The sequence below is a fragment of the Oratosquilla oratoria genome, chromosome 23 (assembly GCF_046742065.1).
Source record: "Oratosquilla oratoria isolate Oo_2021 chromosome 23, ASM4674206v1, whole genome shotgun sequence".
NCBI lineage: Eukaryota > Metazoa > Arthropoda > Malacostraca > Stomatopoda > Squillidae > Oratosquilla > Oratosquilla oratoria.
This window is the reverse complement of record NC_134799.1, coordinates 23,104,385-23,132,094: the sequence shown is the minus strand read 5'-3', so window position 1 is coordinate 23,132,094 and position 27,710 is coordinate 23,104,385. Positions and strand designations below refer to the sequence as shown.

The following is a 27,710-nucleotide window of genomic DNA, read 5'->3' as shown; positions in this document are numbered from 1 at the left end:
CATCACACTTCCAGGAAGTAGGAAGCGAGAAACCCCTGGTAGGGCAAGCCCCTGTCAGTTGCGGCAATCCGCTTTTTTTTTTTTTTTTTTTTTTTTCTTCTTTTTTTTTCAGGGAACTTTTTGAGTCACCTCCCCGACTAGCCAGAGCTTTCGGGAACCAACGAACGCAAGAAGCATACAGCGGGTCCTGGGAATCGAATACACGACCACCTGCTCATGAATTCGACACGGTAGCCACACGTGTTCATTAACCCTTTCACTGTTTTCACCACTTGTACCTTTTTTCCGCTGCCGCCGCGATGCGATTTTATTCAGCGAAGAAGAGTCCCGCAGTCCCAGTGAAATTGATCCTGACAATCCTTTTCATTATTATTCATGTTCTGGTAGCCGCCGGCGATTTTATTCAACCTATGGAACCGCCCCCCCCCCCGCATAACAAATGGGATAATAAAATAAATATCTCCACACAAAAAAAAAAGTCTTGTAGTTAACTATACACTCACCTTAACAACGCAGAATACTAAGTTTGGAAAACATGCATTTTGGCAGGAAAAAGTAAATTGAAATATTTGAACATTCACTCGTTTATATGCATTGTTACACATGAATAATTGCACACTCGCCCCACACTCGTAATAATCGTGCTTGGCCTCTTTTGGGGCACATTTCAATATTTTCTTCTAGTTCACCCTAGATGACTTTATTCAGCGTAAGGAAATTGTTGCCTCAAAATAGATGAAGTAGAAATATGTATACTTTAACTAACAAAAACAAGTAGATAAGTTAGAACACTTTTACACAAACACTCAGACCCACTTAGAGTTCCCAATTCTACATAATCACTTTTGTTCGTCCAGATAGGTAGAATCAGGTCCTTTATAAAATGTTTTTTTTTTATCCCAAGCTGATTCACAACAAAGCATTGAAAGTGCATACGCTACCGCCACACAGATAATTTTTTTTAAATTGTTCATTACACTATTTACTGATGTATTATGTATCTGAAATATCTCCACCAGTAAAGTACATCCTTATTACCGACAGGGTGAGGTACAGTCACGAGCAAAAAGTTTGACCCATGCAGAGTTTTTTCATTAAACAAAATTCAAATTCTTTGTCTGACAACTTTTTTGTACCTGTTCCAGAAAATTACGAGCTGTGAACTAAATACTACATAGGGAAATATATCATGTACTCGACAAAGAAAATATATTGCCCTTGTAAGAACTAGCGTGGGTCAAAAATTTTGCTCGTGACTGTACCTAAGATACCTGTCGACACCTAAATCCATCGATACAGACTTTCGTCTGATGACTGATCAAATACCTTCTTCTGGATTTTCCCATCCATTTGGCCAATCACTCGTTATGAGCATTTGAAATGTTTTTTAAACATGAGCAAGTTTCATAACTGAATAAATATATATACTGGAACAAAAATGGTAAATTAAGACAAGAGTACCGCCGTCAGTGTTGCCCCGCTTGCACACACTTTTGTGCGGGTACATCCACCTCCCCGCTTCTTTTCAGACGGTACGGTTGAAACCCATCCGCCACCCGCGCGCCGAGATTTTTTTTTTTTTTCACAATTTGCATTGTGGAGAGACTGAGTGTGGACTGTGATCGGCTTCGCCTCCTTTACCTGTTACAATTGCCAAAGAAGAAAGCCATGGGCATAAAGTACAGGAGCGCCCGCGTTATCCGTAAGGTTAGGTTAGGTTAGGACAGGACAGGATATGATAGGATAGGTTAGGGTAGGTTAGTATAGGATAAGATAGGATAGGATAGGATAGGTTAGGTTAGGTTAAAACATCACCCATTAGAAAATTAAAATCCATGTGCACAAGTTGCTTAAACACGGCAAAGGAAACATGGACTGGGAGTGAAGCGTTTATCCCTGACGTTTCGTCTACTGACTTTTTCAAAGGAATGAGCATACTGGATCGTGCAGAGTTTATACATACGCTTGGTAGTACATGGAGGTATAAGAGCGTGGCGCGCTGTACTTTGATTGGCCTGACGAGATGTCCGAGACAGCCGATCGTGAAGCACTCTGCCTGCTGAGGTTTTTACCCAGATGAACCTACCAGCCTTACTATTGATGAAGGGACGGGTAGTGATGTATACAGCTTCTATGGATTTCCTGGTCTTCTTATCCATACCTTTGTGTAATACCTCGGCCCGGTCCATTGTGGGAGGTGTCCAGATTCGTCCACATGCAATGCATCACCATGGCTGCATAGAAGCTGCATATATCACTACCCGTCCAATCATCAATAGTAAGGCTGGTAGATTCATCTGGGTAAAATCCTCAGCGGGCAGAGTGCTTCACGATCGGCTGTCTCGGGCATCTCCTCGGGCCAATCAAAGCACAGCGCGCCACGCTCTTATACCTCCATGAACTACCAAGCGTATGTATAAACTCTGCACGATCCAGTATGCTCATTCCTTTGAAAAAGTCAGTAGACGAAACGTCAGGGATAAACGCTTCACTCCCAGTCCATGTTTCCTTTGCCGTGTTTAAGCATCACTCAGTTTGAGTGGGTCTGTGAATAAGCGCAGACGTGGGCATCGCTGCGTCTTGTGAAAGAACCCTAAAGAACCCTACCGATCACTAAAGCACGATAGCTCATGATCGAAAACGTTTAGAACGACAGACCCATATGAATTATTGCTATCGTTTGTCCGAAAAATAAACCTGTAAGATATGACAGCAGTAAATAGTCACATTTAGCGGGATGACGCAGAAACTTGCTAAGAGGCATTAAATACAAATATTTTTGTTTAAAAAAAATAACTTAGCAAAAGCAAAAACACTTCGATCATCAAATCAGTCTATAAAATCCGTTGAAAATGAGGGAGCACTGTACATTCCATCCTTTCTTCCACTGGAAAGTTCTGGAGCTCTTTTTCATGGAGCTTTCCCACCCATCTATGACTATGTACGGAAATTTTCATTCATACCTAGATGTGTAGGTGTCTATGTATACTCATGTGAATTGTTTGCAAGCACGTCCAGTGTCTTACAATCGAAAATACATTAAACAGGAGGATGTTCACCAAAACACCCGGTGGTGAGCATAGCGCCAAGGCGATGCAAGTTGTGCAGCTGCCTTACCTTACCTGACTGAGATGAATTATGAAATGACAAAACACTTAAGGAGGAAACAAACTAATACATTTGTTATGTTCGTGAGAAACGTACGAAATTAAGAAATATAAAAAAGGACCACTGAATCCTTCAGGTAAGTGATGGCGTAGGCACCCGCCATATACAGATCTCGTAGCTGATGTACATATACTGTATCTATATCTACAATACAATCCAGATACTAGGCACCGTTTTTCTAGCACCCTCAACCCGATGCATGAAGTCTAGGTTAGTTGCAGTGTATGTTGAGAGGTAAGTATCACCTTGAATGTAATCAAAAGTTCTTTCGGAAGTTTGGCGTCACCCGTGACTCTTTGACCCATTGCTGACATTTGGAATCAAGAGACTCGTCCATTCGAAATTCCATAAATCCCTCCACGCGACAACGGATACAATTTACTGCGACAGACCCGGAACGTGTACAGAATTGTTTGTTTGTTTTTGTTTGTTTGTTTGTTCGTTTGGTTGTATGTTCGTTTGTAGGTTTATGTGTTTCGTTTGTGTGTTTTTGTTTGCTTTTTCGTTTATTTGTATGTTTCGTTTTTGTTTGTTTCGTTTGTAAGTTTTGTTCGTTTGTTCGCTTAATCGTTTGTTCATTTGTTTGTTCGTGTGTCTGTTTTGTAAAAGGAGTGCGGGGGGTGGGGTTGGCTGTTTGTTGGAAAGGGAAAGTTCGGGGACTTCAACTTTTCTATCAAGAGTTGTCGTTGAGTTTGGTTACATATGTGCACAGCGGCAGTACGAGGTTGTCTATGATACGTTTTTGCCGCTTCACATATAGCTACCATGATTTGCTTCTTCAATTGTCATTTCTTCAACGACTTGCACGCATGGATTAGTATCAAAAGGTTTTGATTCATGTTTAACAAACAAAAGTAGTTCGCCTGTGAGTCTTGGTAGAAGAGTTAAACTACACATTTCCTCAGGTGAGGAACCAGGGGGCGCGCAGCTGCTGCCGAAGCCGTCAACTTTGCCCTATGCGCTTGGACTGTTAGGCAAGTAACAGTGAATTTTGGATCTCGGAGAGGAGTGAGGGAACACACAAGTAAGCAAATGCGAGACCAGCACGCCTCCGATTACGCCACCAGCGCACTTATTTCCTTAGTTCGTTTCCTTAGTTCATTCGGAATGAATTACTTTGTTTTATGCCTTTGATACCAGATACTAATTCTGCATTCCAGAATCTGTTGAGGAACCTGTCTTCTCAACTGCTTAGTCTAAACGGCGAAGTGGCGTCCTCATCACTGCTTGATTATTATGTTGCAAATACAATTACTACTGTAAGCATATGAAAATCGATTAAGATTCCTACCAACGTCAGATACGTTCATTCGATAACTAATTTTATGTTATAAATGGACTCCGTTACGTATGCCTACATCAACTTAGTATTTCGCCTTTTTATAATGAGTACAGTGGTGAATACAATCATGCCAGGCATTTTCTGTGCAGCATTAATTTACTTGAAAACTGTAGAAAAAATATAATATAATAAGCTGTGAGACCCAGGCAAAAATTATGTGAAAGCTAAATAAATCAAAGTGTTTTTTTACCCTCTAATAACTTATTTCCAAAAATGCATTTTAGTCAAGCCTACCTAAAAAATACAAGAAATATCAAAGAATAAAAAAAATCCATCACGCATGTTTCATTCATCACTAGGGGTGCACCTGATAGTAAATATTGCTATTCGGCCGGATACCGGATAGGCCGGATAGTTGAAAATTTTTTCCTGTCTGTTATCCGGCCGGATACCGGATAATAAATGAATACATACACACATATATATATATATATATATATACATATATATACATATATATATATATATATATATATATTGTCATCGCCATCTGTTGTAGTGGCTGTCGTGAGGTACATAGGTAAAGGAGGAAGTAATAATGTTACGCACCACGCTTGTCTTCTTTATTGGTGTGGTTTCTGTAAATCAATTCAACATTGTAATTTACATTCATAATCAAGCTATCAAAATAGCACTATATGAAACCATGACAAACCTCTATAATTAAATAATTATGCATGCCAAACTGTATGGTTCATACCATTATTTTCTTTCTTCTTCCGCCCCTTCAGTATTTATCACTCTATACCTCCGTGATCCGTTCTGCTTCTATCAAATCACAGATGTCACGAATTAACATAATGTCCACACTAACTTGTGGTTATATTACCAAACATTTCATAAGTCAAATAACGCAGCTAATAATTCACTCTGCTAATGCTTACCAATTATGCTTCCTGGTCACACCCCCGAAGGTGTTGTCACTTTGACAACTAGACACAGAAAGAACAATACTTGTACGTTCCTCACGAAGAGGATGGGGCACTACTTTTTAGCGGAGGAATACCAAATTGAAAGGATCCACATTAAATATATATAAGTCACGTTCTACTCAACATTCTCCCTTTCATATGACTTCTTTAATTCTATTTCATTTTATAACATAGTTAATTATTCACTACAATACATCAACTTCGACAAAGACAATTTACATATATTGTACATACATGGTAACCGCATGCGTACACACGTGATTATGATTGCCATTAGACTCTAGCCTCCTTTACATGTCAGATCTTTTCTCATATCCACCCAGACATAGTACTCTGTACTATACATACATCAAATATCGTAAACCATGATTCGTAATTAATTTTAGTACATACCATTGTCAGTACACTTGAATATCATACAATTGGTGCTTAACACAGATCTAGCACCAGCCATGATTAGTAATTAACCTCGATACATATTATACTTTATCTGTAGAACATCATACATCAAATATTCTTATACATAGTGCAATCGGCACTCACACCCTCCCCTTTGTGATCATCCAAGATCACAACATCAATGACGGGAGGTCATTTTTACACTGAGTCACCTTCTAATAATAGTATTAATTTAGAAATAGGTCGCTTATAAAGTTTCTTACCACGTATTATTTCTACTTGTCTAATCAGTCCATCTGTGCTTTTTATCACTTTCACAACTCTTGCCAATAACCAATGACTGCGTGGTGTGTTATTTTCTACCATTAAGACAATATCTCCTCCTTTGAGATTTCTATTAACTTTCAACCATTTCTGACGTTCTTGCAAACAAGGCAAATACTCCTTTTGCCATCTGCGCCAAAACTCTTTGGCTAAATGCTGTATCTGTTTCCACTTCCTTCTGCTCTCACAGATCATTTCTCCACCATTGAGTGTCACTACATAATTATCCAAATTAAGTAAAGAATTAGGAGTGATGGGACACAAATCGTTCACATCATTTGATACCACAGTCAGAGGTCGACTGTTGATTATACTCTCAACTTCACAAAAAAATGTACTCAAACTATCATCAGACAAGGTTTGTGAACCTATCACAACTTCTAACACTCGTCTGACTAATCCTATCATTCTTTCAAAAACACCACCATAATGAGAACCTCCAGGAGGAGTGAATACCCAGTCCACACCTCTCTTTGTCAATTCATTACCAATATGACGCATGATAAGATTGTCCTTCAATACCTTATTTGCTCCAATAAAATTTGTGCCGTGGTCACTAATCAATTTACTAACTGTACCCCTTCTGGACATAAACCTGGTAAATGCATTTATCATGCTTTCTGCCGTCAAATCATGTAAAATCTCTAGATGTATGGCTCTAATGGATAGACAAGTAAATAATATTCCATATCTCTTGACTCGAGATCGTGCTCTCTTCACAAAAAATGGCCCAAAGCAATCTACTCCAGTTACAAAAAATGGTTTCTGATTTACATTTGCTCTATCTACTGGCAAGGCTGCCATCTCCTGAGTGATCGTTGAACTCTTGAAGCGTCTACAACTAACACATTTAGATAATACTTTTCTTACAGCTGAATTACCCTTAATAACCCAGTATTTCTGTCTCAATTGATTTAATACTGCTTGCCTTCCCATGTGTCCTACTTTTCATATGATAATGTTGAATGATTAAACTGGTCACATGATGTTCATGGGGAGAAAAACTGGATGTTTCATATCCCAAGGGCAATTCTAGGTTAATTAATCTGCCTCCTACCCTGATATACCATTCAGTAACATAGGTTTAAGTTTCCTTATAGAACTGGAAAGATTAATAGGATCATTTTTGGATAAACAAACAATCTCCTTTAGCAAAATAGCAGTTTTGTACAAATTTGATTACTCTTCAGCAACTTCCCATTAATTGAACATTGAGTTCGATAATTGACACGCCTTTTCTTTGCAAATGTCTGACAAATAATATAAGATAACTACATGCTCTTAGCAACTTGAACCATGAAGAATAGTGACAAACTAGTCGTGACATTACATCAACTGTGTGACCTTGTATTGGTTTAACTTCAACCTTTCATAACCCTCTTAATTTCAAGATTCGAAAATTCTTCCTTATTTATCTGCTGTTGAACTGGCCAGATCTCTTCATTTTGGGACAAGAAAGCAGGTCCTTCAGACCATCTACTGGTCTGTCTCATTCTAGTGACATCGTCAGCAGGATTATCCCTGCTGGAGACGTACATCCAACATACATCCTCAGAGTTCTCTCGAATCTGAGACACTCGATTAGCTACAAAGGTTTTAAATCTTAAGTGATCATTATGCAAATATTTTAATACTGTAGTTGAATCTGTCCAAATATAAATTTGAGTTAACTTTAAAGGTAGTTCTCTCACTATCACACACTTCAATTTTAATGGCTAGCATGGCTGGCCACCAATTCAAGTCTTGGAATTGTAATTGATTTTAAAGGTGCTACTTTAGCTTTTCCCAACATGAAGCTACACTGGATTGTACATCAATATGTTTGTATCTTAAATATACCACTGAACCATATGCTATTTCACTAGAGTCACAAAATATGTGAACACTCAATTGCCTCTACCTGTGACGTTAATACCTTTCTTAGTACAACGATCAATACTATACAACTTGAGCTTATTTACTCTTGACATCCAAATATTTATTAATCCTTGATCTCTTTCACTCAAAGTACAATCCCATCCAATGCCGTTTCTGAATAATTCTTGTAATAATACCCTTCCTTCAAGAACAACTGGTGCTACCATGCCCAGTGGGTCGTAAATTTTACCAATTACTGCTAGCAATTCTCTTTTTGTTCTAGGTATTTCATCAATGTTGATTGGATATGCTCATCTCATCCTTGCCAAGATACCAATTCAATCCTAATGTCTTTTGTACCACTTCTTCATCCTCAATGAACTTCTCAATATCATCACTACACTTATCTTGAGTATATTCTTCAAAAAACTTCACGGGAATTACTATTGAACTTTGTCAGATTAAATCCACCTTTACTACAAAGATCTATCACAATATTACAATTGTCAATCAACTCATTAATGTCATCGGGATGACACCAACATATCATCAACATAGAAGTTGTTAAGAACTATTTCACTTACTGATTTATGAAACTGACTCCCGTGATCTTGCACAACTCGTTTTAAAGCATAATTTTGCAATACTAGGGGAGCAACTAGCACCAAATGGATGAGAAGTGATCCTCAGTTTAACTATATCACTTCCTATGTGTCCATCCTTCCACCATAAGAAACGCAAGTAATCTCTATCATCTTTAGGCACTTTAACTTGATAATACATAGTTTCTATATCCGCAGTACATGCATATAGTCCTAATCTAAATCTCAAAGGACACCTAACAAAAGATTGTTGATGTCAGGTCCTTGTCTCAACAAATCATTTAACGATAGTCATTTACACGTGCTGCACAATCAAATATACACGTACTTTTATCCCTTTTTGTAGGATGTTGCACTCCAAAATGTGGAACATACCAAGCCTTGTTGATTACTCACTTCATACTTAGGTACTTCTTCAGCGTATCCTTTCTCTAGTAAATTAGTCAAATTGCTTATACTGCTGATGATATTCATGATCCTTAAACTTACGCTTCAATTGTTGAAGTCTTTGACTGCCATAGGTTCACTGTTAGGAACTATTATCCTAGGTTTCTCTGTCATTGGTAAAGGAATCTCATACTTTCCATTATTCATTTGCCTACACCCAGACTCGACAAATTGTAACCATCTTCTATCCTCTATACTATGGTTCTACTGAATTCAGTGATGAATCTACAAACTCTCTATTATAAGATTCAATCAATTTCCTTTCTAAATAATTACCATCAACCTTTATCTTATTCACAGGAATTTCATGATTATTGTCTATTATTCTTCCACACAATATCCACCCTAAACGTGTTCTCACAGCATACGGATCTCCTGGTTTCTCTGCATGTACAACTTCCCAAGGTTCAGACGCCTCTGGGACATTAATACCTATCATGATTTCTATCTCTCCTTGGCTGTGATCAAATTCTAACTTCATCAAATGTTTCCACCTTTTCTACATCATTTCTTTCTGATATTATGACTGTGATTGAGAGGAAGTTTATTCACTGCAAATACAGGTGGTAATCTAATTTGGTTTATTTCCTTCTATATCGGCTACTGACATCCCTTCAACATTTAGACAAGACATTCCTCTTGTACCTACAATTGTACTTACTTGTAGTGTAGTTGACTGATAATTCATGTCTGTCATTCCAAGCTTCTGCAATAAATTCTTAGTGCAAAATGTGACTGAGCTACCATTGTCAAGGTAACATCTGGTAGTAACAACTTTACCATTTAACTCTACTTGAACTGGGATAGCAGTAGTGTCTCCTACTGAATCTTTCAATTGACTGGATAATACTTGAATTCTAGAATCATCAACCTCATTAGTGACCGCTGGATTTGCCGTTACTTCTTTACTTCCTTCAACCTTGAAATTCTTATTCATCCTATGCATGATTGTAAGATGTGAACCACCGCATTGTTCACAAGTACGAATTACTCTACATTGAAACGCCTTATGTCCTTTCCTTAAACACTTAAAGCAAAGTTCTAAATTGTAAGCTCTATTCAACTTCTCTTCATAACTTAACCATCTTAATTCTGGACATACATCAATAACATGTTCTTCCTGACATAACCAACAAGAAACTCTTGCTTTCTGTGTCACATTGACATGGACTCTTCCATCATAAGGTTCTATACCTTTCTTATAATTTGAACTCCATGTGTTCGCTTCTACTTTCTTATCTCTAAATCCTCCCTTACTACTTCTCCCAAATGTTGGGTTACTCAATATTCTTACTTCTTTCTCTAGAAATCTGACTAAGTCTTTAATGTCCACTAGCTTCCCACTCTCAGCTACCTCGTCGACTAGTCTCCTCCATCTATCCTGTAAGTGTCTAGGTAATTTCTCAACCAACTGACGCAACGTCCTAAGATTTTGTAATTCTGAAATTCCATAATTAATACCCGATAGCACTTATACATGAATTCAATTCAACGATGAAGTCGTCTAATGCCTCAACATTCTCTCTTTAATTTCAGGCCAAGCTAGAACCTTATCTATGTGCATTAAAGCTATCCTTTCTTTATTACCGTATCTTTTGTTTAATTCACTTCTAGCTCTTTGATAACCCTCGTTTGTATCTAAATTCAAAACACATTCTAACTATGTTGTGTGGTTTACCTTCAGTATATTGTTTTAGATATTGTAACTTTTCACTATCTGACACACATGCTTGCTATCAATCAACATATCGAAATCTCTAATAAATTCAAAATATTTATCTAACTGACCATTGAATTTTATGAATCACATGGACAGGCATCATGTTCTTTGTCATTAAAGTCGCAACCATGTCTCTATTTGTCTGTTGACTATCACTATATTCTGATGTGTACTTCTGCAGTCACGAGGATCATCTCTACATTACTATATACGTTATTGTCAAATTTACTCAAACTATCAAATTCTGCTATAGCCGATTCTAATTTCTGTTTCCAACTCAAGCCTATCCTGTTCTAATTTTTAATCTATGCATTTCCATTTCCAACTCTTGTTTCCTTTTCAACTTCTGTAATTTGATATCTAAGCTCGCCCTCTTAGCTATCACCATACCTAATTGATTATCTATGTCACTATCCCCTACTTGAGACACACTATCTATTTGGTTTCACTGTACCATCTGTTCCTTTTCTACATGTGTTCTATTGAAAGCTAATAACTCCAGAATGACTTCGTCTGTTTCTAATTCCTCAGCTGTAATAAACCTCCTGTATCCTATTCATAAGTTCTGCCTTATTGCCAGAACAAGTTTGATTCTTTGCCTTTAGATATGATTTTAGTTGATGACACTGTAGCTTTATCCATTTTGTTCAATATAGAATATTCAAGGCTCACTCACACTAAATACAAAATAAATGCAACTAGAAACTATACCTCATTTAAATTCCAAGTTCACTCATAATTACCTGTTATTCATCACTTTGTGTAACAAATGTTAACTAACATGATGTCTACACTGGATCCCAACAATCTGTACACCTTATTATAGATAATATGTAGTAGAATAAACTAGAAAACTATGTTCAAAGACTACCTTGTGTTCTTCTCGTGATCAAAGCACTTAAACATTATAGTATTCACCACCAATTTACATATCAATATCAAATACACCAAGGAATCTCATACTTCACTTTGAAAATGATTACATAATCTCCTATTACTACACTTTCTTGATTCATCCTCAACATTCTCTACACAAATTATATATATATTAATTCAAATTACACTTTCATACTACCCTCATGGTTCATACGTTGATACTTCTTATGGATCACTGTGGCTCTGGTGACCATGCCGGCCGCATGCAGTAACTTCTTAATCTTGATGGCGGTATTCCTCCTCCCTGTACCTCAACATGAATTTCAGAAACAGCATAAACTGTTTCCGGAAAATAATGAAACTGTCATCGCCATCTGTTGTAGTGGCTGTCGTGAGGTACATAGGTAAAGGAGGAAGTAATAATGTTACGCACCACGCTTGTCTTCTTTATTGGTGTGGTTTCTGTAAATCAATTCAACATTGTAATTTACATTCATAATCAAGCTATCAAAATAGCACTATATGAAACCATGACAAACCTCTATAATTAAATAATTATGCATGCCAAAACTGTATGGTTCATACCATTATTTTCTTTCTTCTTCCGCCCCTTCAGTATTTATCACTCTATACCTCCGTGATCCGTTCTGCTTCTATCAAATCACAGATGTCACGAATTAACATAATGTCCACACTAACTTGTGGTTATATTACCAAACATTTCATAAGTCAAATAACGCAGCTAATAATTCACTCTGCTAATGCTTACCAATTATGCTTCCTGGTCACACCCCCGAAGGTGTTGTCACTTTGACAACTAGACACAGAAAGAACAATACTTGTACGTTCCTCACGAAGAGGATGGGGCACTACTTTTTAGCGGAGGAATACCAAATTGAAAGGATCCACATTAAATATATATAAGTCACGTTCTACTCAACACATTCTCCCTTTCATATGACTTCTTTGTTTCTATTTCATTTTATAACATAGTTAATTATTCACTACAATACATCAACTTCGACAAAGACAATTTACATATATTGTACATACATGGTAAACCGCATGCGTACACACGTGATTATGATTGCCATTAGACTCTAGCCTCCTTTACATGTCAGATATTTTCTCATATCCACCCAGACATAGTACTCTGTACTATACATACATCAAATATCGTAAACCATGATTCGTAATTAATTTTAGTACATACCATTGTCCAGTACACTTGAAATATCATACAATTGGTGCTTAACACAGATCTAGCACCAGCCATGATTAGTAATTAACCTCGATACATATTATACTTTATCTGTAGAACATCATACATCAAATATTCTTATACATAGTGCAATCGGCACTCACATATACATACATATATATATACATACATATATATATACATACATATATATATATATATTTCAAGTGTACAATAAAGTTATATCTTTCACTGATGTACCTATATGCTTCTGCAACTTATATTACATGGTTACTTAGGAATACCTCTTCATAATCATCCTAAAGCGTTGCATTCTAAAGAATATAATTCAGCCAGTTACTTAGTTGTATTTTACTTTTTTCTATTTTCTATGTTATATTTATTCTCTTTATTTATGTTATATATATATATATATATATATATATATGTATATATATATATGTATGTATATATATATATATATATATATATATATATATATATATATATATATATATATACCAAAGGCTTTTTTCCACAACACGGCGGTAGCCAAAAAGAAAAAGGCATAGAAACCACTCCCACCCATTCCATTTCCCATATATTCCACTCCCCTCCACCCTCCTCCCTACCTCTTATCTTGGCACCTTCTGGATGACGGATCATCCCTGCATCCTGTCCACAGCCCTGGGTCACAAGCAGTGTCGCAAGACACAGCACATCCGCAGCAAGGCCGCTTCATAAATTCGGCGACCTCCCCTCTCCGTCCCCCCATGCAGAAAAGGAGAAGACGGGGAGAAATCCCTTCGGGCTCCGTCATCTTTTTTTTTTTTTCTTTTTTTTCTCGTGCATACTTCTTCACCACCCATCCCCCACCCACTCCCCCTCATGCATCATAGTCTCATCCACACACAACCCCTCTCCATTCACCCCTATCTTCTGTCCTCTCCCGTCCTTCCTCTACAGACATTCCTCTCTTTTGTAATGCCCCTTTCACCCCATCCATCCATCTCAGCCTAGGACGCCCCCTCATATTCTCTTCTTCCACCTCTGCCTTCCACACTTCTTTTACTAATCTTTCTTTACTCATTCTTTCCATGTGTCCAAACCATCCTAATACTCCTTCATCAACCCTATTTCCCAGCTCCCTTTCCACCCCTGTTCTCCTCCTCACCTCCTCATTTCTCACTCTACCCAGCCTATCATACTTCTCAGACATTTCATCTCAAACACATTAAAGCTCCTTTTCTCTTCCTCTCTCATGTTCCATGTTTCTGCCCCGTACAATGCTACTGGCACAATCACTCCTTCATATAACCTCCTCTTAGCATCCATTCCCAGATGTCTATTTCTCATTACAAGTTTCAGTCCACCAAGGCATTTACTCGCTTCTCTCAATCTACATTCTACTTCCACCCCCACTCCTCCCTTTCCTGCCACATTCGCACCCAAGTATCTAAAACTATCCAATTCCTCCAGTCTTTCACCCTTAATGCTCACTTCCAGCCTGCTGTCACTCTCTCCCCTTGTACATCTCATCACCTTACTTTTACCCACATTTATCTTCAGCTTCCTTCTTTCACACACCTTCTCAAACTCTGTCACTAACTTCCTCAATCCCTCCTTTGATCCTGCTACAAGCGCAGTGTCGTCAGCAACAACAACTGGCTCACCTCCCACTTTTCTCCATTTTCTTTAATCATCTCCAACCCCTGACCCACTACCCTTGCATTCACCTCTCGCACCACCCCATCCATGTAAAGATTGAACAGCCAGGGCGACATAACACATACCTGATGAAGTCCCACCTTTACTTCAAACCATTCACTCTCTCCATTTCTAATCCTAACACAAGCTCTACTACTCTCGTAAAAACTCTTGACTGCTCTTAACAGCTTTCCTCCTAACCCATATTTCTGCAGTACCTCCCACAGTGCCTTCCTGTCTATCCTGTCGTACGCCTTTTCCAGATCCATAAAAGCCCAAAAAACATGCTTACCTTTTCCTATAGCTTTCTCACATATCTGTCTTACCACAAAAATCTGATCTACACAACCCCTACCTGTCCTAAGCCCACACTGTTCCTCACCAATTACTTCCTCTGTTCCTCTCCTAATCCTCTCAATCAAGACCCTCCCATAAGCCTTCCCAACTACAATCACGGTCACGTAGGGGGACAAAATGTACAAAAGAGATCGGATGACCGTGATCGACCAGATGTCCGTGATGGGGGAAATGTTAATTTTGATGGGAGAAATGTTAATGAGGCATTGAATGTCAATGAAGGACCAAATAATAATATAGAGCAAGGTATAAATAAAAACAAAATGATAATGGAAGACATGATATTGAAACTCAAAATGTGTCAAAAAGAAATAATCACGAGTTTCTTAAAACAATGTACTTTAATGCTCGTAGTATTAGGAACAAATTTCAAGAAATACAGGCGTATGTCAAAAGCGAAAATCTCGATATGATAGGAATAACTGAGACATGGTTAAATGGTACAGAGTTCGAAGCTGAATTTAATATTGCGGGATTTAAACATTTTCATCAGGATAGAAACCACAAGAAAGGTGGGGGTGTTCTGTTGTACGTTAAAAACAATGTTCATGTTTGTGTTTTAGAGAAAGTGAAACAGGATGCATATGATAGTTTGTGGGTTGAGTTAACCCAAACAAATGGAAAAAAATGAATATAGGTGTAATATATAGGCCAAAGACATTATCATTAGCAGACGACAAACTGTTATTTCAAGAACTGTCTAGTTTCTGCAACCGGGATTTATTGATAATGGGTGATTTCAATTTTACTGACATTGATTGGATGACCCTTGAACATGGCCATATAGGTAGTCGCTTGATTGATTTACTTGGTGACAATTACTTAATTCAGCATATAAAAGAGCCCACAAGATATGGAAACTTATTCGATCTATTGATCACTAGCCGCGAAAGCATGGTAACTGATGTAGAAGTCGGTGAAACTGTTGCAAATAGCGATCACAACTTAGTTAGATTCAAACTCCTAAACAATTTTAGAATAGATACTTGTGTTTCTAAAATACCCGATTTCAGTAAAGCTCAGTTCATAGGACTACGTCAGGAGCTTCAGCTTACAGATTGGGAGGCAAAATTAAACGAAAGACCTGTAGATCAGATGTGGGAAATATTTCAAAATACGCTTACTAAGATGATTCATACTTACATTCCTTTTAAGGACAGACGTCCCCCAAATCAGGCTTGCCCAAAGTGGCTCGATAAAGAAACTGAAAAAAGTAATGCTAAAAAGAGACAGGCTTATAAGAAATATAAGTGCTCGGGTACATCTAATGACTATGAAAGTTATGTATCAATACAGAGAGATTTAAAAAAGACAATAAGAAAAAGAAAACGACAATACGAAATGAACATCGCTGATAAATCCAAAGAGAATCCCAAAGAATTCTATAGTTACATTAGAGATAAAAAGATTGTTAGGAATCACATTGGTCCACTATTATCTGCTGACGGTCAACTTGAATATTCAAATAAAGGAATGTGTAATATCTTAAACAATTATTTTAGCTCGGTATTCGTAAACGAAACACCTCAAAGTGAACTCCAAACTGAAACCTGTGAAAAGTCTAGGGTAAACTTACTACGGTAAATATAACAAAAGAAAAAATTAAAAGGTGTATAGATAAACTCAAAGTTAATAAAACACCAGGGCCTGGCGGTTGGCATCCAAGAATCTTAAAGGAAATGAAAAATGAGATTCTTGTTCCATTAGAAATTATTTTCAAGAAATCCATCATATCCGGAGATGTCCCAAGAGAATGGATGCTAGCTAACGTTACTCCCATATTCAAAAAAGGTGACAAAAAGAAGCCAAATAACTATAGGCCTATAAGTTTGACTTCAATCGTAGGAAAAATAACGAAAACTATCATCAGAGATGCTATCGAACATCATTTAGAAAGTAACCGTTTGATAAATGATAGCCAATATGGTTTCAGACGGAAACGTTCTTGCGTGACTAACTTACTCGAATTCTACAACACAGTTATCTCGAATTATGACAAAAGAAACAATATAGATCTAATATATCTAGACTTTGCAAAAGCTTTTGATACCGTCCCACACCAAAGACTACTTACTAGATTAGCCTCACACGGAATAAGTGATAGCCTATTAAGTTGGACTAGTAATTGGTTGAATGGTTGAAAACAGAGAGTTGTTTTAAATGGAAAAACTTCTAGATGGAAAAATGTTACAAGTGGAGTTCCTCAGGGTTCCGTTCTTGGGCCATTTCTATTCATAGTATATATAAATGATATAGACCATGGACTAAAATCTACTGTTTCCAAATTTGCTGATGATACAAAACTGTGCGGAATGGCAAATGATCATTTAAACCAATTAGATATTCAAGAAGATTTAGATCAATTACAGCAATGGTCTGAAAAGTGGCTAATGAAATTTAACACAAGTAAATGCAAGGTAATGCACATAGGTAAAAATAACAGTAAGTACGATTATAAGTTATTTGGAAATTCGTTAACAAAAGTGGATAGTGAAAAAGATCTCGGCGTAATTATCAGTAACGATCTCAAATCATCCAAGCAGTGTATTTCAGCCTCTGAGAAAGCAAATAAGATTCTGGGACTGATTGCGCGATCTTTTGATTTCAAAAGTCCATCACTCATTAACAAGCTATATAAATCGTTAGTTCGTCCACATCTGGAATATGCTGTTTCCGTATGGTCACCGAATCTCATTAAAGACATTGACAGCCTGGAAAAAGTACAACGGCGAGCCACAAAACTGATTCCAAATATCAAAAATAAATCATACGAAAATCGACTAAAACACATGAATCTGTTTTCCTAAAAAAAACGTAGACTCAGAAGTGACTTGATACAGGTCTTTAAAATTCTAAAGGGAATTGACAACATCAAAAGTGACCAAATTTTCACATTGAATGAGAATCAGACAAGAAACAATGGTCTCAAAATGTCCGGAAATAGATTCAATTTTGAAGTAGGTAGAAACAACTTTGCCAACCGTGTAGTTAATGAATGGAATAAACTTCCTGCACAGGTAGTGCAATGTAGTTCAGTTCGAAGCTTTAAGAATCATTTAGATAAACACCTAAGCAAGATGCTGTAATGATTATAATTTATTTTGAATTATTTGTTTTTGTTTTGTTATCATTTGTCTCTTTGATTTTCATTTATTATTAGTTATATGTCAATTTATTATTATTTACTATTTACCTGTTTGTTTATTATTTAACTATACCTATGCATTTATTTATGTATTTTATTTGTTATTTACATTATTATAGTTTTTATTTATTGTTTCATTATTATTATGATTTTTGTTTTTTGTTTTTTGTTTTTTGCATCCGACCTAGATATGGAGCAAAAGGTCTCCTGTCGGCATGCTCCGCCTTTGTAATCCTTTACACTCAACAAGCTGATCCCTCTCAAACTACTACACTCACACTTGTCCCCCTTTCCCTTGTAAAGCGGAACTATACAGGCACTCCTCCAGTCCTCCGGCACTCTACCCTCTCTTAAACAAACATTAAATAACCTCACCAACCAGTCCACCATCACTGTACCTCCTTTCTTCAGACATTCTGCATGGCATCCATCCAGACCAGGTGCCTTACCTGCTCTCATCATCTTAACAACTGCTTTCACTTCATCCTTCCCTATTTCTCCTCCATTTTCCTCACTCATCACTCTCATTTTCTTAGCGCTTCCCACTGCAACTACCTTTCCCTCCCTATCATCCTTCACATTTAGCAACTCCCTAAAATACTCTGCCCACCTTCCTCTCATTGCCTTCTCTTCCATTATTATCTCTCCATCTGCACCTTTTACCTTTTCTTCTCTACTTGATTCGCCTCCTCTTTCTCTTTTAACTTCCTTCCAAAACATCTTTTTATTGCTTTCAAGATTTTCTGTCATACTCTTACCCCATTTCACATCTGCTCTCCTCTTTGCTTCCTTTATCTTATGCTTAACTTCCCTTCTCTTTACTTTGTACCTCTCATACGATTCCCTCGTCCTAAATTGTAGCCAATCTATAAATGCCTGCTTCTTCTCTTCTACACCTTTCTTTGCTTCCTCATCCCACCACTCACTACCCTTCCTTCTATTTCCTCCCGCCCTCCTTGTTCCACACACCATCTTTGCACACCTTATGACTCCCTCCTTGAACCATCCCCATTCCTCCTCCACTCCTAGTTCTACTATATCCTTTACTCCCTCCCACTCCTCTTTCAACTTCTTCTTACACTCATTCTCCTTTTTTTTTCTCTCTCATTTAAGCAGTTCACTCTAAGTACCTCCCTACCTTCTGCCCTTTTCCTCTTTTTCCACCTATTCTCCACTCTCAATTTACCTTCCACCAGAAAACGATCTGATATTCCCCCACCCTCTCCCCTTAGAACTTGTACATCCTTAACTCTTCCTACCATACTCCTGGTCACCACTATTTAGTCCATTAATGCTCTATCTGCCACCCTTCCATTCACCACTCTCTCCCATGGGTACTTATGCTTGACTTTCATCCTAAACACTGTATTTGCTATCATCAACTCTCTTTCAAGGCACATCTCCACCATCAACTCTCCACTACGATTTTTACCTGGAACTCCATACTTCCCAATCACTCCGTCTATTGGTTCATTTCCTACCCTAACATTAAGGTCTCCCAATACAACTACATTGACATTTCTCCCTAATCCCTCTATGCACTTATTTATATCTACCCAAAAAGCCTCTCTTTCCTCTACGCTCTTCTCACTACCAGGTCCATACTCACTCACAAAAACCCACATCTCCCTTCCCAGCTTCACCTTCATCCATATCAACCTTGATGACACCTCCTTCCACTCCACTACCCGCTTACTTATCTCTTCACTTACTAGTATAGCCACCCCTTCTCTCCCTCGTCCCCTCTTCACTCCTGAGTACCTCCCAGCTGCCCTCCCAAACTCACAGTTGCCCTTTCCTTTCATTTTAGTTTCACTCAAAGCCAGCACATCCATCTTTCTTCTCACAAACATTCTGCCTATCTCTTCCCTTTTACTCTCATCTGTACCACATCCACGCATATTAAAAGACCCAAACCTTAGGGTACTTGTTGGAAAACTCCCAGGCCCTCTTACGCTTTTTTTTTTTTTTTTTTTTTTTTTTTTTTTTTTTTTTTTTTTTTTTTTTTTTTTTTTTTTTTTTTTTTTTTTTTTTTTTTTTTTGTAGGAATGTCCCCTTTTGGGGCTACAGGTAGTAGGACTCCCAATCCTATCCCCCGTCCCTTTTTTTTTTTTTTTTTTTTTTTTTTCGCCTCTTACGACTCAAGTGGAGAGACTTGGTGGTAGCATTCTCTTCCCCCACCACAGGGTCGGTGAAAAAAAGGAAATGAATATCCAGAGAAATTGTACAGGACAGTAACAAGGGGTTGGGGGACAACATAACGGAGGGATAGTCGTAGTATAAAAGTATCATAATTTCTCTATGAACAGAGTTTTCCTCTATCTTCATGCTACTTTGCCACAATAATATGCAGCCAATACCCCAGACGGGGTATATATATAGACATACATATATATATATATATATATATATATATATGTATATATATACATATATATATATATATATACATGTATACATATATATATGTATGTATGTATGTATGTATGTATGTATATATATATATATAAATTTCCTGAAGGACTAACCTTGCATTTATGTTTACTGTTACTTTTAACTATCAGCAATTCGTGATGAGATTTGAACGTAACCGCAAAGTGAGACAAGGTTCAAATAGAGTACACAGTAAGAGACAAATATCCGGAAACGTCTCCAAACAACCTAGATCTGCTCCAGCCAAAGAAAGGAAGACAGCGCAGTTAAAAAGGCAGTTATCATTAGAGGAAACATTTAAAAGAACCTGTGGGATATAATGATGCACGCGCTAAACCAGTTCACAAAAAAAAAATCATGATAATGATGGCTCTAGATAATCAGCCATACAGCATGGCAGAAGACGATGGATTTGTTGGGCTTATGGCTCATTTGCAACCACAGTACTGTACACGATACCCAGCCGAAGATATTTTGCTGAGGTCATAACAGCTGAAATCGCAAATACGGATTCCTCAAGTTTCACATCTGACATATGGACCATGAAACTCACATTTCCCTCTCAGCGCACTGGATAACCTCTGATTTTCAACACAAAGATGCAGTACTTCATGTCTCTCATTTCCCTGTCTTTAACACAGGAGTAAATGCAGAAAAATCCAGGGTTATGTGGAAGGATTGTCGTTTAGTCGCTTCATTCTAGTGAGAGATGGCGCAACAAACATGGCACTTGGAAGTACCTTAGCTGAAATGGAGCCAGTGCACTGTTCGATCCACCTTCTGCAACTTGTGATTAATGATACTGTGAAAGATATACATGCAAAAAAGCGGTAAAATAAAACTCATTTTAACCACTCAGCCCTAGCATGTGCAGAATATAAAACAATCCAGAGTGAGTAAAGACTAGACCCACTCTTACTAGTTCAAGATGTTCCAACACAGTGGAACAGTGTTTACATTGTGCTAAGTCGGTTACTGAAACTGAAGAGAGCTGTTCAGCTATATCTGGCTGATTACACCAAACTTCCAAATATCCTTTTATCGGCTAACTGCACGAGTAGATATGAGTGCAGAGTTATGTTGTTTATCGACAGTTATTCCCAATGTATCCACTTTAGAAAGACTTCTTTCCAAAACTAGTGACAAGGATCATAGGATCAAAACTACAAATGAGGAACTACGTTCATCGCTTAATGAATGTTTTTTCTCTAAAAATTGACTCAATTTTATGAAGGAACGACTATACGTCTCAGCAACAGCAATGGATTCTCGTTTCAAGCTATATTTTTTGAGTGCAAGTGACAGAGGACAAGGAAAGAGGGCTTTTAGAGGAAGTGATGAAAAACAAGGAACAACATTTGCGAGAGTAAAAAACAGATGAGGATATGAAGAAGAATGACACAAGTGGAACACATTCAGGTAGTGATGAGGAAGACCCCTTTGTGCAAGGCTTTAATGAAACAGAAAGTAGAACTGAAACTAGTCAACTACGAATCTAGTGACGACACCTATGGTAACATCATCCCGTGGTGTTATTTACCTGCAAACGCGGGTTCCACGAGCTTATCGGCAAACGAGGGCACCACGAGCTTATCGGCAAACTTTGCAATCCTATACAGCATATGTACACCGGTGTTGCACAGATAGAGCATGGCCGTCAGACACCCCTGAAGAGATATATAAGTGAATAACTTCGTCTGGCGTTATTTTGAAACAAAACAAAATTAGCCCCTATCCTTTGGTATAGAAGGGGTTAATTGCGAATCATTTAATCTCTTCGCTATCGAAAATGTACCACATAACTGAATGAAATCGCTGAGCATTAGCTAGAATAAAACAATAAGCCTCCTCACTACGGAAGATGTTGCCCATGAATCATTGCAACCTCGTGGTATATCTTAATGATTTTGCTTTGTGTCACTGTGCCCGGCTCCTCCATCACCTTTGTCAACTGTGACGAAGGGATTGCACTCAAGTTCAGAAACACCAGTGAAGTGACATTTATTCACTATTCTACAACCTTTGCCAAGAGTCTTTTTTTTTTTAAGTTGATGACCTTTTGAAGTCTTGGGCAATGCGATAAAACTCAAATATTTAACCATAAACGCCTAACAGAAAGGTCCTGTATTGCTGGCATTCAATCCTAGTAACGGACACAGGCACTCAGGTACATACAAAATACACAATCCAAAGATGATATTTTTTTTTTTTTTTTTTTTTTTTTTTTTTTTTTTTTTTTTTTTTTTTTTTTTTTTTTTTTTTTTTTTTTTTTTTTAGGACACTAATTGTTCATAGTAAGCATCCATTCCAGGACAATCAGAGAATGAAGAAAAAAATGTGAGTGGATGCCACCCTGAAATTTTACTTCCAAGGTAATTTTCAACACCAAACAGAAAAATCAGTTAAAGCAGGTAGTTTTTATATTCAATAAATTCAAAGTATACTTGGTAATTCTAGGCTTCAGAGTTATATATTGTTTGATGTGCAATACACGCAAACCATGTAATATTCTACACATGATGATCACACTTAAATATATACACATAAAAAGAAATAAAAGTTGCGTTTGTCGAAAACACGGTACTCTTTTCTTTTCAGTAATTTCAATCAATACACATATGTTGTACCTTTATGGACTGAATAAACTATATAAGTTCACATGAACCATTTGCATCTTCTGGGGCGGCTGGGTTACAAGAGGCTGCTGCATCACAGCCACAGGCAAAAGGGTATTCAAGACCTTTCCTGAAGTAGGAACATCGAGTCGTCCAACATTTAGATTTGCATGCACAGGTCGCAAGCTGAAGACAAACATTTGGGATCGGAGGAAGTGTTATCCACACAGGAACCAGGAAACTTTTTTTTTCGTATCCAAGCCGATGTGCCCATTGGAGATGATATCTGTATGTGTTTCTGATCTGCTTGCAGCCAAATCTTTGCCTGGTAGTTGGCACGTAAGATGTGCAATTTCAGTACAGCCCTAGATGGGGGCATCTCATCTTCCCTCTTGGCCTTCTAAGAGGTCTCTGGTTTGGTTAACGTTTGATAATGTAGAAGAACCATAAAGAAGCTGCTCAATTGGTGTAACTTCTCCATCACAGCCAATTACACTAACACAGCATGTCTTCTTGCCATAGCCACTCAAATCAGAGTTTGTGTCGAATTCTGTTACAGCATGAAAACTGAGCAGCTTTACCCTAACTGGTATTGGGAGTCTCTCAGATATTATTTGTATTGGAGAGCATTTCCTCTTCCTTGCTGCTCCAGAGATCATCCATATTTCAGGTGCCTTACCTGGCATAAAGTATAAGAAAAGTGACATCACATCTGTATCACTTGACTTGATAAGCAGCCTTTCACAGCTCTCACTGACTGTCTCACACGAATGGAGAATCAGTCTTGTATCAGCTTCTTCATGATTTCCTTGAAGTCGGACAGTTTGCCTTCTTGTTCTGGCTTCAGTAGCATTAGAGAATCCACCTCCAGTCACAAGCTCAAAGCTAGCTGGAAGATCCACACCCTTCTGCATGATTGCCTCAGACAGGAACCTGGCAAGGTCTGCCTTGTTCTCTTCCAAGGCAATGAAACTACTACAGACCTGAGGAAGTGGAACAGCTGGGCCATTGATGGTCTTGCGAATTGGTCTCTTCTTACCCACCCGCTTTGCTCGTGTAGCTGTTTTGATTGATTTCTTTCCAATATAGCAGTCAAACACTACATCAGCTCTCGTTATATGTCCTCCAAATTGGTGTGTCAAATTGCGTATAAAGACCTGAGCATATTCACTGAATGTATGGCACCCATGAGGCTTTCCAAGTGTCTGGATAGCATGTCCATCATTCAGCACACAGGACTTGACGCCAACAACTAGAGCCTGTGAGTATACTTATTCCAGACATCAGGATACTGACAAGGTCTGCCTTTGGTGTTAAGTTTATCTGACCCCCAGGCTTGGCCAATAACAGGGGTACAGGAGACAGTTCATGCTTGAGAATGAATTCCATTTCCACTGATCGACCTGCAGTGACAGCATTCAGTAACCGCTTCAACAGCTTTCTGTCAGCCTTGATAGATTTCTGCATACACTGCTGAGTGGAAATGGCTACTTTGTACATATCCTCAAAAGTTTTTGAGTGGTGCCTCCTGACAGCAACATGGCACGGCACACTTCCATTAATAAACCATTGTTTAACACGAACTATGAGATGCTACTTGCCTCTATCCTCATTTGTGAGGAGATCAGTGACCACATCAAATGGTGCAATGTCTTGGGTTCCTAATGATACAAGAGGTACACTTCTCTCTTGTTTCATCTTCTCCACCTTCTTCATTCAGTGTGCTGTGTTGTCTGAAAACACTGAATCTTTCCAGTTTGCAAGCTTCTTCACATAATTACCATCACGCTTTGTGTGTGATACAAGATTATTAGAATGGGTCTTCCAAGTTAAATAAAATCTGGTGTCCTGTGAGATGCGTGATCGTTCTGACCACGTAATACAGAACTTGTCTCTGGTTTGGTCTGTCCTTGTGATACCTATGATGCCATTCTGCATTTTGCAAGTTCTGTTCATCCACTCAGGGGATTGATCTGCTGAAACCTGGTTGAAGCACCTTGCTCTCTTCACAAAAAAATTCCCAATCATGAATTCAGCATACACCTCTGGTGTTGTCGTCTCAAGTCTTTTCATATGTGCAAAGTAGATAGGTTCCCCGTTTTGCATAATTTGTGTGGTCATGGATAGTCACCCATAGCAGCAATGCAGAGTGCAAATTCCAATTACCATCCCTCATAGCCCTTATGAAGTCCAGCAAAAATTTTACTATGTCCATATATGATGACCACAATCTGAAGTTCGGGTTGTCTGTGTGTGTTATACTTTAAAGATCTGTACTTTTTTGTTTAATTGTGGATTTTAACATTTTGAAATACTAAATATTCACTTCAATATATAAAACAATGTAATTTAATCAAAGAAGACCCTACCACAAAAAATCAGACAAAAACCAAATTTTGAACCACAATGACTTTAGCAACCTTCAAAATTACTTTCAAATTCACATTTTGAGATGTCATCCACCCACATTTTTTTTACCTCCCCACACTGGAAAGATTAAATACCTGCTGTTAACATGCGATACCCTAAAAAAAATCTAGAAGAGTTTTCCAGATCCGGCTGGTCCACTACATACACATACACTGACTAAGGATGTGCCACGCAAGCACGGCGTGTGTGTGCGAACAACGTCAACGCGTAAAGTCCAGCGTTGAAAATAGTCCTGTCCACTGTGCGAGACCCGCCTTTCATGTGAGACTGTGACGTAAGGAAATCCTCTTTCAGCATTAAACAACTCGCTCCGTCCACATGTCAAAAACCTTTTAAAGTGAAACATGGTACTGTGCCTCGGGAGTTTCACTTCGAACTGCGTAGGGGCCCTGAAACCATGAGGTCACAGGTGATGGATGCCACCAAGATGAGTTGTTATGACGTCATGTTTGGCTGCCGCCGCTGCTGCTGCTGCAAGGGATGTGACGCAACATTTTTAGCCCCGACAGGTTCGAGCAGACAATTTCATTCAGATGAGGGGAGTTGACTTTGGGCAAAGCGAAGTTTCGATCAATCGGAAATCCCAGGTCCTACCCTCAGCTGAATGAAAATGTTTGGCATGACCTGGAGCAAACTATATATGATGTCTTTGTGCCGAATAGGTTAGTATGTCAGCTGAGTTTGTTTGTTTTTTTCTCCCATATTATTTAAGATAGAGGGTTTGATATATTTCCATATTAGAGTGTCTTTGAAAAGAGCAAAAGGCAATTTTCTATAATCAGGGCTGTGGTGCAGTCTGGATTCCACCAAGGGACTGAATGCCCTAATGAAGACGTTGAAGTTTTTTTGGGAGGATTTAGAGGAATGCATTGATGTTATTTGATTTGAAATATAGGTCAGTCTTGTGTCGACTGTTGGTTAGTCTTTTACTGATCTGGAGATGTACGATTCTGTTTGAAAAAATTTCCAATTGGCACGGGCAAGAAACACTTGGGATTGTGGGGATGGAGCTGTGGGAAGTGGTCACTATGGTCTGATATTACGGATCATTTATAGTCAAAAAGGAAGCATGGTGTGCATATAGTTCGATTATATGTAGGTCAATATCTTAATATGGAAGACAGTAGGTTTTTCGGTGATAAAAGAATGGAGAGTGTAGTATTGGTAAGGAGGATATTGGTTTACATCGTAGCGTTATAGTGGTGTCTTCCCAAAGGTGAATTTTGTATCGAGATCTCCTAGTAGAAGGTAATGGGGTCATTGAGTAAAGAGGTCTAATGATATTTCTGGGGTGATGATTTCTGATGGAGAAAAATGAAGGGAGATGGTTATTGAGTAATATAGGAAAAGTTTAGCTGAAGTGGCTTGGAGTGGATATGGAGGCTTGGATGTGGAGGCTTCGACAGGATTTGGTATTCGGGTGTGTGGCTTGTATTGGAGTAGGATGAATTTCTGCTCGGACTTTCAAATTTGAGGGGAAGGTTTGATGGCGTTTTATGGGTTGGAGAGTTTACTCCTGTAGTGGGGCCGATGAACTCCGATATTATTTTTTGTGGTTTCTGCTAGGGAATTGGGTATTTTCTTGGACCGACAAGATTTTACGTGTTAGGGTGAATGAGAGGAGGTATTGGGTGGTTTTGCGGGTGGAGGGTATGATGAGCTATATGGAGTGAGGGGTTGTGCTGGGTCGAACTGGGCGACTCTGCCCACATAGGTGAGAAAGAAGTTTAAGTTTATTTGCGTGTGGGGGGGGGGAGGTTCTTGTGTCATGTGGGTTGTTTCTCTGGTTCGAGTCGTTCGGGTGAAGCTATTGGAGGGTTTTGTCTGACGAACTGTAGTACTTCTGCATATCTGATTCTGAGTGTGGCCGTTCTGGGCTTCCCTGAACTTGATATGTTCCAAATCCCTAAGAAAATCCTTCTTTTTCAAAGTAGTTCAGACTCTGCAATCTGAGGAGGACGCAGTGTGATGTAGGGCGCGGCTTGCACATTCAGCTGGGTTCGAACATGGAGAGCCATGTGCGGGGGCTGAAAAGGTGCACGTACACCTTCCAAGTGATGGCATCGCTGGCTGGTGTGTCCAAAGCTCCGGGAATCGAAGCAGCGACGTGGGAGGGAGGAAAGGGAGGAGGGAAGGGAGAGAGGGGAAGGAAGGA

General features: G+C 38.5%; 1 protein-coding gene across 1 annotated transcript; it reads right to left on the bottom strand.

The window, feature by feature from the left end:
• Nucleotides 1-5,059: 5,059 nt before the first annotated feature.
• Nucleotides 5,060-7,102, bottom strand: LOC143037682 (uncharacterized). Its single transcript, XM_076206214.1, has 2 exons — nt 5,395-7,102; nt 5,060-5,278 (listed from the first exon to the last, which is right to left on the bottom strand). The coding sequence occupies exon 1, from the start codon at nt 7,099-7,101 to the stop codon at nt 6,040-6,042; it is 1,062 nt and encodes a 353-aa protein (XP_076062329.1). The 5' UTR covers nt 7,102; the 3' UTR covers nt 5,060-5,278; nt 5,395-6,039.
• Between the last annotated feature and the right edge of the window lie 20,608 nt (nt 7,103-27,710).

What these genes read in the sequence shown, in the direction of transcription:
- LOC143037682 (XM_076206214.1), bottom strand. Translation starts at nt 7,101, where the DNA reads ATGGGAAGGCAAGCAGTATTAAATCAATTGAGACAGAAATACTGGGTT.